This window comes from Glycine soja, chromosome 9 (genome assembly GCF_004193775.1).
Source record: "Glycine soja cultivar W05 chromosome 9, ASM419377v2, whole genome shotgun sequence".
NCBI lineage: Eukaryota > Viridiplantae > Streptophyta > Magnoliopsida > Fabales > Fabaceae > Glycine > Glycine soja.
In genome coordinates this window covers 5,535,148-5,549,953 of record NC_041010.1, presented here as the reverse complement: position 1 = coordinate 5,549,953, position 14,806 = coordinate 5,535,148, and the positions used below count along the sequence as shown (strand labels likewise).

General features: G+C 32.9%; 2 protein-coding genes across 3 annotated transcripts; both read right to left on the bottom strand.

Moving 5' to 3' along the window:
- Window positions 1-260: 260 nt before the first annotated feature.
- LOC114367541 (protein At-4/1) lies at window positions 261-2,634 on the bottom strand. The gene is made up of 8 exons (XM_028324740.1): window positions 2,511-2,634; window positions 2,276-2,381; window positions 2,149-2,204; window positions 1,806-1,883; window positions 1,625-1,698; window positions 900-1,033; window positions 683-778; window positions 261-536 (listed from the first exon to the last, which is right to left on the bottom strand). Exons 1-8 carry the CDS (start codon window positions 2,571-2,573, stop codon window positions 388-390), a joined length of 756 nt encoding a protein of 251 aa, XP_028180541.1. The 5' UTR covers window positions 2,574-2,634; the 3' UTR covers window positions 261-387.
- Window positions 2,635-3,820: 1,186 nt separating this feature from the next.
- Window positions 3,821-7,759, bottom strand: LOC114368792 (probable inactive purple acid phosphatase 28). 2 transcript variants are annotated; one of them, XM_028326050.1, is made up of 4 exons: window positions 7,526-7,759; window positions 7,299-7,449; window positions 5,581-6,005; window positions 3,821-4,584 (listed from the first exon to the last, which is right to left on the bottom strand). In XM_028326050.1, the coding sequence occupies exons 1-4, from the start codon at window positions 7,703-7,705 to the stop codon at window positions 4,129-4,131; spliced, it is 1,212 nt and encodes a 403-aa protein (XP_028181851.1). In that variant the 5' UTR covers window positions 7,706-7,759; the 3' UTR covers window positions 3,821-4,128. The 2 variants fall into 2 exon arrangements, with proteins under 2 accessions (XP_028181851.1, XP_028181850.1); XM_028326049.1 differs by having other exon boundaries at window positions 5,581-6,008; window positions 7,526-7,757.
- Between the last annotated feature and the right edge of the window lie 7,047 nt (window positions 7,760-14,806).

Here is a 14,806-nt window from a genome sequence, read left to right as displayed (position 1 = left end):
AGAGTTTTTCACCAAAGCGAAAGAGCAATCAATCATATTGCTTGTACCATAAGAATTAAAATATATTTGTTTCATATTTCTAACATTTTTATTTTAAAATATAATAAATAAATCTTATTTATTTATTTTTGCAAGTCTTTCTAGTATATAAATCAACCTTTTTAAAACCTAAAAATTCGTTTAAAAAGTTTAATGACTACTAAACGCCTAAATTAGTTAGAAACTATCGTAATTTAACTAGTTGAGTTGAATCTTCAGAATGTAATTAAACTAAAATTTGCTACCAACTTTATAATCATTGCTTAGAAAGTATATAGTACCCCATTATACATTTACTTTATCCTCGTGAACCCAAAGCTGCTATTGTTAGTTTGAGGTTTTCCAACATTACTTACTCTCTTGCGAGTGAGAGAACTTTCTTTTCAGGACCTCGTTTTCCTTCCTCAGTTTCATGATTTTCTGCTTAAGTGTTTCCACATGCCAATTTGAGGTCATTTCCTGCTGCTGGTCAACCAATTTTGCTTTACAAATCAACACTGCAGGGTACACAAAAAAAAAAAAAAAGCTTCCCACTTGTTTTTAGGTAACATGTATAAGACCAAAATGCTCAAAATATAACAATAAATAAACTGGTTTTGGGAAGGAATAGAGACATGACATGGGAATAAAATCAGAGTCTTACATTCCTTTTCCAGATTTTGGATTTTTCTGTTCAAATCATTTTTCTCTTCCTGCTCAACCGCAAGACATACCCTCAAGTCCTGAACCTCAGAATTATCTGTCAGATAATAATGAGCAAAAGCAAACAAAACTTCAGACCATTTGACCTACATATGGATATATCACAACCCTTGAGGCAAAGTAAATCCATGCATTTAGTGGTAAACAAAGTGCCTCACATTTTAATTCCACTTCATCATGGATTTGGTCCAACCTCATTGCTAGAACCTGCATATGACTTTTATGTGCTGCTAAATCTCCATGGAGTTGGTTTACGGTTGCTTCATATGTTGCTTTCTCGTGTACAGATTCCCTGACATAAGGTCAGCCCCATGACCATCAATAGAACAAAACTTCAGTTCAGTGATTGACATATTTTTCCGAGTAAAAAATTAAATTAGTGCTTCTAAGTTCATACTAGTCCCTGAACGATGAAAATTAAACCTAAAGTCCCTAAATGTGCATTTCTTCAGTCAAATTAACCCCCATGTCAATGATGTCATGAATCTCAGAATCTCCATGAATAATTTGATTAAGACAATTAAACATGTTTGTTTTCTCATTCGCAGGATCTAAAATGCTAGTTTGCTTTACAACTTCTCCATTTGAAGTCAAAATTTTCTCTCATTCGTGCAGTCAGCAAATCAGAATCAATGGATGAAGATCAAATCATCCATATTTTATTTGGATAAATTGGACTTAAAACATGTATACGAAATTTGAGTCATTTGATCTTCTTCTAACAATTGCAATTTGTTTATTGCATGAGATTTCAACATGGAAACACTTTCTAAATGCATATATAGATACCATATATGTAATTTTCATCCTTCAAAGACTAATAAATCTTTCAAAAATAAATCTAACTATTTACTCAAATGTTAACTGAATCATCAATACTCACTTAACTTGAGCTTCTAAACACACAATTTTTTGTTCATATTCTCGCTTAAGCAATTCCACATCCTTCCTATGTCCCTGCTCAAAAACCATAACATATCATCCACACCGCATTGGTAATATTCTCTTTCGTAATCAAATCAAATCTCACAGCAGAAATATTCAAAATCCTGAAAGCAACTCACGTGTTCTTTAAGCAAAACTTCATTGTTCGCTCTTTCCAATTCTTCTTTCAAATTCAGGCATTTTGTACGATAGTCAAGCTGCACGTCACACCATCAGTTAATTTTAAATTTAAAATAAAAGACAAAAGTTAGATAGATCATAGAGAGTTGCTTAAGTAATTTTCACACTGTTCTCAAGTTAGAATTCAAATTTCACTTGCATTAATCTTTAATGTAAACCGTTATCGCACTGAGATAAAACTCTAATTCTGATTAGAAAATAATACTAAAAACATATAAAGAACTATATCTAAATTTAAATTGCGGTCACAATTAAGGTCTCAAAATTTCGTAATCGAAGTACCTGATCCGCAAGATTCTTCAAGGACTCCGAGTACAGTTTTGTCAAACTGTCATTTTCTGCAACCAAATTCAGCTACAAAAAATACGGCACGCGAAAATTTTAATTTGTGTATTATAGTATAACGAACCTCTTTTGAGGGCGTTGCTAGAGATTTGGAGCGATTCACGCATCTTAAACTCTGCGTTGTAGTTGGATTGCAGCAACTGCATCTCCGAAATGCCGCTCTTCGCATCCTGAGCAAAAATTAACGCAAAATTGAAAAAACGAACAAAGAAAAAATCAATATGTTAGGGTTAAGCGTTGATGATTATTGAACATTGATAATAATAATAGCAAGAGTTTGCATCGAATTCGAATAATACCTCGTAGATCTGATCGAACGCGGAGAGTAGTGACTCCATTTCTTCGTCACTGGTTGCCGCCATTTTTGTTATTGTTGTTGTTTTCTTCACAAATTCAAATTATCTTAACGCTTTTTCCAATTGCCAATGAGTAATATTGGTATTGGGGCAGAAGTGGGCTTTGGCCCAATTCTCTTCCTCACCTTAGGTCTACTTGATGTCACAACCAAAAAAGAAAAACTTGATGCTAGTGTAAAATAGTAAAATACAACTTGAATATTACTTTTTTTAATTGTTGCATATTTTAAATATTATTGTAAAAAATTTAATTATAAATAAAAATCTGAATAAAATTTTGTCACATTGAATAAAGAATATCTTAGGAGAAAATGTTATTTAAATTAGTCTATTCATTAAAAAATTTACATACTTCAAACTTCATCAATGAGTTAATATCAAGTACATTAAGTCTACAAAATTTTATGTAACCTGATAAAAAAAAAAACAAAGACAAATGTATCATCATTAATTGCAGTGTTTGCAGCTTAAATAACATAGGGAAGTTTTTGAAGGAGAAGAAAAGTACTGATTTTTTTTTATGAGAAGCAGTTTAGGGTGAGGGAAAGCTTTCTTTATTTCAAACGGCAAATCACTGTACATGGATAGGGAACCCATATTTAAACCTATGTCATGCAGTTATAATGGTAAGCTAAGATTAGACAACTTCCATTTGCATGTAATGAATCAAAATACAGTAAGGTAGGAAAATAGGGGAATATCATGATACTTTCTAAATAAATTGAGTTCAGGGAGTAGTGGTTTAGCTTTCCCTTTTCTCTCTTTTCCATTGGCCTTTTCCATTCTCTCAACCTAAGCATAGCTTTAAAATACATATCACTAACGAAAGGGAAGACAAGGATCGAATTTGGAACTCAAGTGGAAGGTGAGACTGTCTTCACTTATCTACAGCACAAGCAGAAGCATTATTGACCAAATATATTAAAAGCACAACGAACTAAGATTTAAATGATCGCAAACTAAGATTTTCTTTTGGGTCAAAATCACAATTCTGTTTGAACTAGGAATTTCTACAGTAGGATGGAATAAATATTTCCATAGGGCCTCATTTAAAGAAAATCAAGTATGTACCATTTGATCCAATCACCTGTTGATCAAATAAGACCAAATATATTAGAAGCACAACGAACAATTTAAATGATCTCAAACTAAGATTTTCTTTTGGGTCAAAATCACAATTCTGTTTGAACTAGAAATTTCTACAGTACGATGGAATAAATACTTCCAGAGTCCAGACTGGAACTTTTCCAATATATAAAGATCGAACGTAGGGCTTCATTTAAAGAAAATCATGTACCATTTGATCCAATCACCCGTTGATCAAATAAGATATTTAGTTTCCATGTTCGTGGAATGATACAATTTACAGACTCTGACAGTCACTAACAAATCAATGAGTGTTTAGCACGATATTAAAGCATAATTGCAAGAGGAATACAGAATAGTAATAAACAAAAAGATGTAAAAAAATACTGAATTAATACTATTAAAGTGAACAACACAGATATAACATGCATCGTGCCATGTGTGTACGTGTAACAGCGAAGCAATAGTAGCATTGTCATCTAGACTGCCATAGGATTTGTTCATCAATCTTGCTCATCTTCTCATCATCAAGGCGTTTCCAAGTCATGATTCTCTGCACGTCCATCCAGGACTTCTTTCCCTTCTGAAGTTCAGCAAGTATAATCCTTGCTCTTCTTGGCCACCCTGCTTTCCCATAGCCATGGTATCCGAAGCCACCACCATAACAAAACCATATGCCATCCAAGTTTCCACAAAAGTCATTGGTGTGGTCGTGGCCTATGAACACAGCCTTCACATCTCCCATGGAGACAAAGGCCTGCAAGACCCCCGAGTTCACTCGCGAACAAGCCACAGCCTCTTGAAACTGCCCTATGATCTCTTTGTAGAACAGATGTGGAATTTCTGGGATTGGGATGTGAAAAAATGCAAGTGCTGGGGGTTTCATTGTGGAAATAGCATCGGTAGGGTGAAGAGGATCCCGCTTTTGTCCCTGTTAGTGTGTGACCTGCAAGATGTTAATGGGGTCTACATCTGGGAAAGCTCCCTCAAGGGAAAAGAAAGGCCGTGTCCTATGAATGACAGAAGTGCATGATTGCATAAGAAATGAATAATACTGTTCTGATAAAAGGACTAACATTTTTCTCACAGCATTCAACCTTTTTTAGGTTAAGTGTTGATTAATTTTAAGGAGTTAGGTTACGAGGATACAGGGTGAAACTAAAAGCCAAAACAGAAGTGGGAAAAATATTAAACTTATTGTAACCAATACTGTCTGCCCTGCCCCAATATATTCATTTCTCTAATAGTTATTACAATTTCTAGTCAAACACAGTTGGCTATTGAAAGACTCAGTTGATGTTCATTACTAAAGAGCTAAAACCATAGAAAGAAGAGTTATGTCACTCCTGAGCATGCTATAGTATGATTTCATACATTTATGAACCTTGGTGTGAAGCACATCAAAAGTTATTTCAAGACAGAAATTGCTTCCTTATCTGACATGCCTGAGTTATTTTCTAACTTTCCTAAGGCCGACTATCATTTTTTCCACCTACTGTCTGATAGTGCATGTGTACTATACATAATACTTTGCCCACATGTCACTTTGTTCTATTCCTGTTGGGCAACTTTTCTGCAATGCAATGAAATAAATACTATATAGCAAAGCTAAAACTTATCATGATACACAATATTCTGTCACACTTCCCATAGAAAATATACTTGTAGAAAAAGTATAAAATCACTACCAAGAAAAGGAGAAAATTATGAAGATTGTATTTGTTTGTAGAAAATAACTCTGAAATATAAGTCAATGAAAACAATCACGGGTAAGAAGCATGTCAAAATTGAAGTATATGACAATAAGTAGATAACCCTTAGTCTCTTCATATTTTATAATCATCAAAAACATTAGTTTCATGTTTAGCAACTCTTAAATGTATGGTAAGTGAGCACAATTCTTAAATGAAGATAAGTTTGTTGTTACCTGGAATTCATGAGAAACACGACGAAGCCAATTAAGTTGAGACTCCTTGATCCATCCATAAGTTCGAATTCCCTGATAAACAGACCTATCTCCACTATCAAGAAAGAAAAGATTCAAAACAGTGCTGTTTGCCAGCATGGACCCTGGGGCACCATACACTCTTAGGTTATAATTCCCAAAGCCATCAATTTTAGTCATCACACCACCTTTAGAAGGATTAATGAGATCATCATCCGATGGATTGATTTGTGAGACTGAATAATCCATAAGAGAGATTAAAGACATTAACTCTTCACGATCCATAGTTGATTCTTGGTCATGGTTTCCCAACACTGCTGCCCAAGGAAGTCCTGATTCCATAACAGGGCCAAAGGCTCTAAACAGAGACTCTGCAGCATCGGGTGAACTTGATCCGAAAATATTATCTCCTAATTGCAAGAACTGAATCCATGTTAATTAGGCAGTAAGCACGTGAAGAAAAAAAATCAACACAACACACACTCACTGGAAATAGTTCAGTATTAATAAAACAAAATGTCCTGTTGAGTACCATATGGCAACTAACAAAAGAACAACAAAAGGCTCATCCCTCTAGGTAAAGAGGTACAACATGAAGACTTCCTAAGAGATCACCCATCTTAATATTATTCTCGTCCAACCATGCTTATTTTTTTAAGTACATGAATCACATGATGTCATTCGGCTTGGTTAGAAACCAAACTTTTGCTTGAATGATCCACGATAGATATATAGACAAGTTTTACGTAGGCTGTTGAGAGTCTAATACAGCCCTTCTCCTTTATCCAAGCTTGGGACTGACTATGATGCTATATGGCAAGTTGGCAACTAAGCATTAAAAATAAAAAAACAACCTATGGAGCCAGCACGGTTTAGTTCAGCCATCTAAGATATTGAATGGAGATAAGGTAATCATTGATTCATTTCCACATAGAAGAAGGAAGGAGGGAGATTTATTTTCAGTCAGACTGCTTAAATCCTGCTGTTGCTGAACACATTTAGAAAGAGAAGCCTGTAGCCCTGTACAGAAATGACTAAACCCGAAGTAATCAAATATTTAAATCAAACATCAATGTCTATAAATCCTATGGTTTGTCAAGGGAGTCTAACTCAATTGGTTGAGCAGGGTGCATGAATTACTGTAAACCCCTTGATCCTGTCTCCGATTCCTACCGATAAAAAAAAATCTTATGATTTGAAATATATCCTAAGCTAAAGCCTAGAACCTAGAACCTATTTCTAGACTATATCATCATATGGTCATGTTTCAGATAGTCCAAATCAATATCAATAAAAAAAACAAAGATTCCATGGTTCTCAATAAGAATACTATCATCCCAGTGAACAAAAATAATTCACCAAAACAAACAACTACTACTCCGGTAGTTCTCTGAACAAACATTAGCCAAATAGGTAAACATTTTTATATAGACAATACGCACCAGATTACCGTTACAAATACAAGCTATCAAATAAAAAATTATTACACGTGCAATATAGCCGTAACATTTTTCACACCTTTTTTTTTTGTCTTAACCTCCTGTTCATCAGGGAAGAGAAAGGGACACTGAGTCAGAGCAAGAATTGTTTAAGATATATTTACGCTACCTTTTTTATTTTTGGTTAGAAAGCAAATTAATACTACTATGCTACTTTAACCGTCGATGTAAAAAAACGGGGGGGATTAATTAATGAAGTACCAGTAAAGGCAAGAAAATCAGGATTCTCTGCTAGAATGATACGCTTTAAAAAACGAGTGGTGTTAAGATCGGAACAAAACTCGAACTCGGAGGCCAACACGTCCCTGCACCGTGTCACGCTAGTTCCAGTGCCGTAGTGCATATCAGCCACCTGCCACGTGAACATGGAAGGATTTTCAAAGAGTTCAAAAATGAAAGCAAATGAAGAGAGAGAGAGAGAGAGAGACCTGGAGGATCTTGAAGGTACCGTCGGAACGGAACCGGAGGGGGAGGTCGGGGTTCTTCTTGACGCGCACCGTTTGGTTGGCGAAGAAGAGCTTGTGGCAGAAATGGTTCTGCGTGAGGTGGAGAATTGCGAGGAGGAAAGTGATGTAGAGGAGAGAGTGTTTCCAGTTTTGTGAATCCATTGGAGGTCACAGCAGATCGGAGCTCATTGGTCGTTAATTAGCAATTAACAACTCCAACAACTGTCTACTGTGGATGTGCTCTCAACGTGGGCCTCGCTTCTAGATCTGCTGCATGGGTTTGGGTTGGCTGTTACTAATCCCACCCACCCCCAAATTCCAGTTTTTCACTCCATACTTTTCCAAAGACTTAGGGATGTAATGAGAGTTTTTTTAATAAGAAATTTTCAATAATTATAATTTATATTTCCATGAAAAAAATAACTCAACCAAACACATTGGAATATAAAAAATAATCTCAATCAATTGTAATAGTTAACCAAACATATTTTTTAATAATATCCGAGAATAACATTCTCATGTTATATTCATAGGAAAAAATATTCTCAAGATTAAAAAATTACCTGTGAAAAAAAAAATATTCTCAAAACTAAAATATTCTCTAAGGGGTGTTTGTTTCGCAGTTTGAAATTACATTCCTCATGGGAATTTAACATTTCCATAATTGTTGTAAGTTTCAAAAAATTGTTTTCATGCATAACTCATTCTCAAGAATCTATATTACACATGTTTTTTCCTTCTTTTTATTCTCTTGTAAAAGGATGGGAATCAAAATTATTTTCTAAAATAACTTCTCACTTTTCTCTTATTCTATCTTATTTATTTATTTGTTATTTTTGTTTTTAAATTAAAAACTAAAAATATTCCTAGAAATGATAAATATTTAACAAACATTTTTGATAAAAATATTTCAAGGAATGATAAATATTTAACAAACATCTTTCCCTCATTCACTCGAAACCCTACACCCCATTCTTTTCCCTTTTAGACTTTCCAGCTTCCCACGATAATGTCACCGCCTTATTAACTAAGACAATTTTTTTGCAACCATGTCGTAGAAGGGACTTCATAAAAAATAATAATTTTAGTAGTGCTTCCAACTTCCCACACTCCCCCAATTTCCTTTCATTTCTTTTTTCCCTCACCCTGTCTAGTTAGTTTTCTCAATTCGTTTTTGTTGACTAGTCACCACCAACACGACTTCATTGTCACCACTCACCAGAGTAGTCATCATTAGTTTGTGTTTAAAAAAAACATTTAGATTTCACAAAAACATGACCTTGTTGTGTTAGGACATTCCTTTGATTAAAAATTGTTTTCTTCCTTCTAAATATCTTCTAACACCTTATTTTTAAGTATCTTCTGATATCTAATAAATGATAGAATCTTAAGCAAGTTCATCAAAACTACATCAATTTTGCAAGTTAAACAAAAAATTATAATACATAATTTATTGCACTTAAAAATGTCACAATTCAATCTCTAATTCATTTTAGAAAACACATTCAATTTAAACTTAAAAAGGTTTTATAAAATTGAGATTCATCCATGGGACAATACATAATTTATTACATAACTGTGTAGATCAACATTTCTAAAGCTTTTTTATTGTTTGTTTTAAAAAAAATGTTTAAAAAATTTGGAATATATCTATTTGTCTTTAAAACATTATTTTATTGAATATATAATAACAAAGACTTATTACATGGTGAAGTGGACTACATGATCACATGACATCATTTTACTCAGTTAAAGACCAAAGATGTTATTTATCAAGAAATCACTTTAATCTTTTCGAATGTCCGTTTTGGTTTTGGTCACATTCTCTTTTTCTTCCTGAACTAAAACCTATATATCCACATCCACTCTTCTCATTGATGTCACGTAAGACAATTTATCCACTTTAGATTTGGTTGTTTATCTTCACCAATCTCGATCTGTCAATTGCTTTTCATAATTAGGTTTGGATTTGGTTCCTTTTGAAACTCTCATTTCAAGTTTGGCTGCTATTATGGCTTTTATTTCATGTTTACCACTTTTGTTTACTATTATCCATGTCTCATTTCAGATTTGGCTTAGGTACTTCTTTGATCAATTGATGCATCATTTGTTGTTCATTGTTGATTGTTCATTTTTCACAGGTAATTGGATTACTGTTTATTCTTCTTTAATTTATCTAGTTCATCATAAAATTTTCTATATTATGCTCTCAATAATTATATCATAATTTTACTTCTATTTTATTGATGTTTTTTCCTTTAATTTTCTGGTACATACTTAGTTCTTCAAATGTTTCTCTTATATTAAAATATGCTAAGATTTCCTTCCTCTAACTATGGTTTTGGTACAAACTTAGTTCTTCAGACTGTAATTTGTATTGTTTCCTGACATAGTTCTGAGTGATTTTCTGAAGTTGCAATCCGTTGATCCCAAGTCTCTACAAAATAAGAAAACTAGTGCCTTGTCAGTACTAAACTATAATTTTCCATTCTCATCTCAAGTACACATTTTTAATAAGAAAACGACAGACACTTAAATTTGTTTGGGGCAATATTCGATTCTATTTTATTGCCAATTATTTATTTCTATTGTATGTCGTGTTGAGGACATTCTCCAATTTTCTGTTCTTTGTCCCAACTCCCAACTTAAAAGCCTTGCCATGAAGAATCAATCCCTTGGACTGTCACATATGCCTTTTACTACAACATGAATCATGATGTATTTTTAGTCTTTCTTGCATTGCTAGTTAGTTGAGGTTCTTTTTTGTCTATATAAAGTTCCTAGATATACAACAGGATTTAGGCTTTTGCATATAATGATTAGGCATTGGATCTTCATTATTTTTCCGTGAATTCAGTTTTGATTGAGCAAAAGACTGAGGCAGGATTCCACTTACCATGAAATTGTTGAGGTGCTCAATGTTAATGTTTCCATTGTAAGGCTTGTTTCTGAAAAGAGCATAGCACCAATTTCATTGGACAAAGTCGTACTTGGATTTTGTTTCCTTTAACTCACTTTTTTTTTGTTGATATGGCAGCACATGAGGCACCTGAGGGGTGGCAAGCTTGGGTTTTTGCCCAACATGATACTGTATTTGATTGGGAGCTACAAGTATTAAGAGATCACTATGTATTAATTAAAGGGTACCTGCTGTCCAATAGGGCTTGGCTTTGCTTTTCACGCACTTTCACCAATTTAGAATTTATTCATTTAAATTGTTACTAAACATTCAATGCAGTTTTCTATTTTTTCATGTAAGTTTTAGTTGAATCATGCATTCTTGTATGAAAGAAAAGCAATCCAGGGGTCTGTGACCTTTTCCTCCTCAACTTTTGTTAACCTCTTGCTTCTATATATTATAGAGCCCTCACTGTTATATATTCTATTTCCATAATCAAGGGATATAGAACCAAAAGTCACCATTAAAATTGTAAATGATTGAATAAGTTCTTTTTTTTTTTCATTTTTTGATCTTATACATCTTAAGCTTTCCTCTAGTTTAGGACTATAATTTGAGTCTGGTTTTATTCAACTTTATATTTGAATAAATAATAAATAATTTAAATTTTAAAGACATTGGTCTATTGCCAAAATTTTAGTTCCAACCACAGGAAGGGAAACGTAGGAGCTACATTTGGAACTTTAGATTATTATCTCCATGTATTTGAGATTGGAGATAATCTAATTCCAGAAGTGGTGAGTCCTCCTTGATAAAATGACTGGTGTTAAAATCTATTGCTGACATGCATGCTTCTATGATATTGTACATTATGCATTAGTATTTACCAGGTATGCTGCAAAAGAAAGATTGCTTATGTAATTATGTTTGCCTTATGTAATTCTGAAGCTTATGTATCATTGGTGTTACATTGTAAAATTTGACAGTTCGTGGGGAATGATTTTTCATTACTTTTTCCTTTATCTTCAGGTGAAGTACGCTACTTATCTTTATTTTTGGAATTGTTACCTTCAAAGGTATAGGTTCCTTATTTTCCTTGTTTTAATTCAAAATTGCTCTAATTACAGTTAAATGTGGAAGGAGAGAAATGACACAAGTGTGTTAATGCAATGGAGAAAGATGAAAATGACATCTTGGGGGTCTTTGGAGAGAACGTGTCATGTGTCCTGTCCTAAGGTGTTGTTGTTCCCTTTCTTCTCATCTCTTTCTTTCTCTCGTGCTTGTATTTTCACTTTTTACCTATATATTTAAACTAACTGTAATATATACATTATTATTATTTTATGTTTTTATTTGGAATGCTAGGAAGAGTTCAAAGCTTAGTGACCAGAGCTCTTAGGTATTTTTTAAGTTGTGTTACTTTGATAAGAAATTGATAAGTTCTTATAGTTCTGTGCAATCACTACCCAGAATTTTAATTAAATGCTGTCTTGTAGCAGCTATACTTTTGCTAGACTTATTAATAGCCTATTTTGCTTATTCCTTCCATAATAGTGTACTTTCATTGAGATTAGTGCTTGCAGTTACCTGTTGGGCTCACTCTTTTAGGTTGGAGATGTTGTGGTTGTTGGTATAGATCTTCTACTGTTTTCCAAAACTTTACCTTCTGATTCATGTTGCTTTCTACCTATGTCTCCAAATTCTTAGTGATTTCAAATTTATTTTCTCTAAGATTTTAGAAGCAGGAAAAACCATACTTTGTCAGCAATGTTGCTGAAATTTTCTGACTATTCTCTACTGATGCAGGAGGGACAAATTTTGTGAGTGCTTTGTCTGCAATATTCTCCTTGTTTTAAGTTATATCTCAAATGTAATTTAAATTCAAGGATTTTTTATTTTTTGTTATGAATGGATGACTACTTTTTATATGGGTAATTAAATACATATGTATAATATATTTATTTAAGTTATTACTTTATTAATGAATTTTTTTTATAATTATTTATGATTTTTTTAAATTTGTATATAATATTTAAACGAATTAAAATATTTTTCATGATTTAGGTATAGGCTATAGTGACACACAATACATGTTGGGATATGTTAACAAGTCTATTGACTCTATTCTCATAATTTCTAAAAATGTAGACATAGGCTATAATAACACACCAGTTATGTTGTTGAATCTCTCTCAAAATTCACATTAAAATTGAGTGTGAGTATATGTCAAATAGGCATATACCTACATATATTATATCTATAATGATACTTTTTGTGTATTAATATAGGTGATTTTCTTTGTAATGACAATAATACTTACACATTTTTTTCTCGAACCGAGATTACTTGCAGTCAAGATCTATTGGTTATTTTTTTCTTTAATTTTATAAAAATTGAGTATTAATATTTTAGTTTTATTCTCACACTACTTAAAAAAAATGTTTTTAACATCATCATTTTAACATTTATTTTTACAAAATTAATGTTAAAAAAAAAACGCAATGACATATTTATAAATAAGTTAAGTTTGTTAAAATTGATTTCTAGAAAATCAATATTGCTAGAAGCATGTTAACATCGATTTCCACGAAACAGATGTTGCTAGCAGTCTCATAACATCAATTTTCAGAAAATTGATATTGTAAATATACAATGAATATCCGTTTTCTAATAATGAATGTGAAATGATAAGTTAACAATGATTTTTACTCAAAACCGATGTTGAACCTAGACTAAAAACCTCCTGCGCCTTTGCTCACAAAACCCTCATTCTCTTACTCTCACTCTAGTACTCATTCACTGCACACTCTCTTCCTCTCCGCTGCGTCGCCACCTCTCCGTCTCCGCTCGTGTAGTAGTGGTTGGCCTCGAGTCCCTCATTGCCAATCTCTTTCTCTTACGTTGAACCAAGTATGAACATTACCCTGGTTGTTCTGTGATTCGTTCTTTATGGCTGCTATAGCATGGCCTGCGTTAGCGCAGCCCCTGTCCAACTAAGTTGAGGTTATATTTTGCATAGTTTGCTTGATGGATTTTATTGTGCTTTGTTTGTTCATTTGTGTATTGTGGCATTTTATTAATGGTTTCTAAAAGGCGTGGTGACTTGAATTTAGGGTCCAGAGAGATGAGCTTGGACATTCTGCCATATTATGCATTTGTCTTTCTTTGATTAAATACAGAGAAAGCAAGTTGCATCTCCTTTTGCCTTGGCCTATATTATATTTCTTATATATACCAAAACCTTTCTTTGATAGTATTTTTATCTAATCACTTCATGTTTTATTAAATAATTAGTTACATAAAATGAAATGAATTTTAGAGGGGACTGTTAGCACTCGATCCCCAATTAGGAAATTTCTACGTTAGGGAAAAAAGAAGGGCATGAGGAATCAAGTGGGCAAGCTCCTACTTAGCTCTTTATTAGGCCTTGCTACTTGATAGTATACCTTGTTAGTAAAAGTGTAAAATAGTTAAAATTAGTTAATTGGTTACTGGTTAGGTTGCCATAAATAGAGGCAAGGGCATATAAAGGGAGTTAGTTGGTCAATAAGTTTTGCGTGGGAGAGACCAGGCTCTTGAATTCATGGAGACTTCTATTGCAAGACATTCTTGCTATTCTTCATTTTGGGTTCCCCTATTCTAGTAGGAGAAGGATATTCAATAAATTCCCCTTTCTTTATTCTTGTTAATCTATACGTTTTGAAACAACATCTATCAAGGACTTGTTTTTATCATGTTATATATTAAAACTAAAAGTGCATAATAAACTGTTGTTCTAATAACATGAAATATCTAAGTATTAAACATAATAATTTTCAGGAAATCAGAGATTTAGAGGGATATGATTGACATGGATTGTTGCAGTCAAGGCAAAAATTTTGTTAATAAGTGACATGTATTTCGATTGTTTATGTTGAAGGTTCTCTTCTTTCTTATCGAACAATCTGTTTGGGGTTCTTGGTGAACACTGGCATGATGTTTTATGTTACAACACCATCTCGAAATATATTATAAAGGTTTTTAATTTGACAGAAAGTAGGAATGAATGATTTTTATTAGGGAAGTTTATACAATTACTTGTTGTATAGACTGTATTCATATAAATTTTGTTAGAGGCCTTTTTTGTATACAAAATCTTGCATTGGATTCACCAAAAATAAATCTTTCATTGAAGAAGAATATTATTGGGAGATTGATTGATTTTTATTGTTTGAGAAATTAGTTTTAGCATGATATATTAGCTGTAATTCTACTTTTTAAAATCCTTGAAAATCTTATCACTAGCCTTTAGGGTTTTGAAAGATGAATATCTATCACTCTTCAAGCATCAAATATAGGTGGATGTGTAATAAGTAGTAACTAGT

Coding starts and splice junctions, on each gene's coding strand:
- LOC114368792 (XM_028326049.1), bottom strand. CDS start 7,705: ATGGATTCACAAAACTGGAAACACTCTCTCCTCTACATCACTTTCCTC. Junction 7,450..7,525: donor GTACCTTCAAGATCCTCCAG/GTCTCTCTCTCT, acceptor TTCACGTGGCAG/GTGGCTGATATGCACTACGG. Junction 6,009..7,298: donor TGATTTTCTTGCCTTTACTG/GTACTTCATTAA, acceptor TCTTGCAATTAG/GAGATAATATTTTCGGATCA.
- LOC114367541 (XM_028324740.1), bottom strand. CDS start 2,573: ATGGCGGCAACCAGTGACGAAGAAATGGAGTCACTACTCTCCGCGTTC. Junction 2,382..2,510: donor CGTTCGATCAGATCTACGAG/GTATTATTCGAA, acceptor ATTTTTGCTCAG/GATGCGAAGAGCGGCATTTC. Junction 1,884..2,148: donor TGAAGAATCTTGCGGATCAG/GTACTTCGATTA, acceptor TGTGACGTGCAG/CTTGACTATCGTACAAAATG.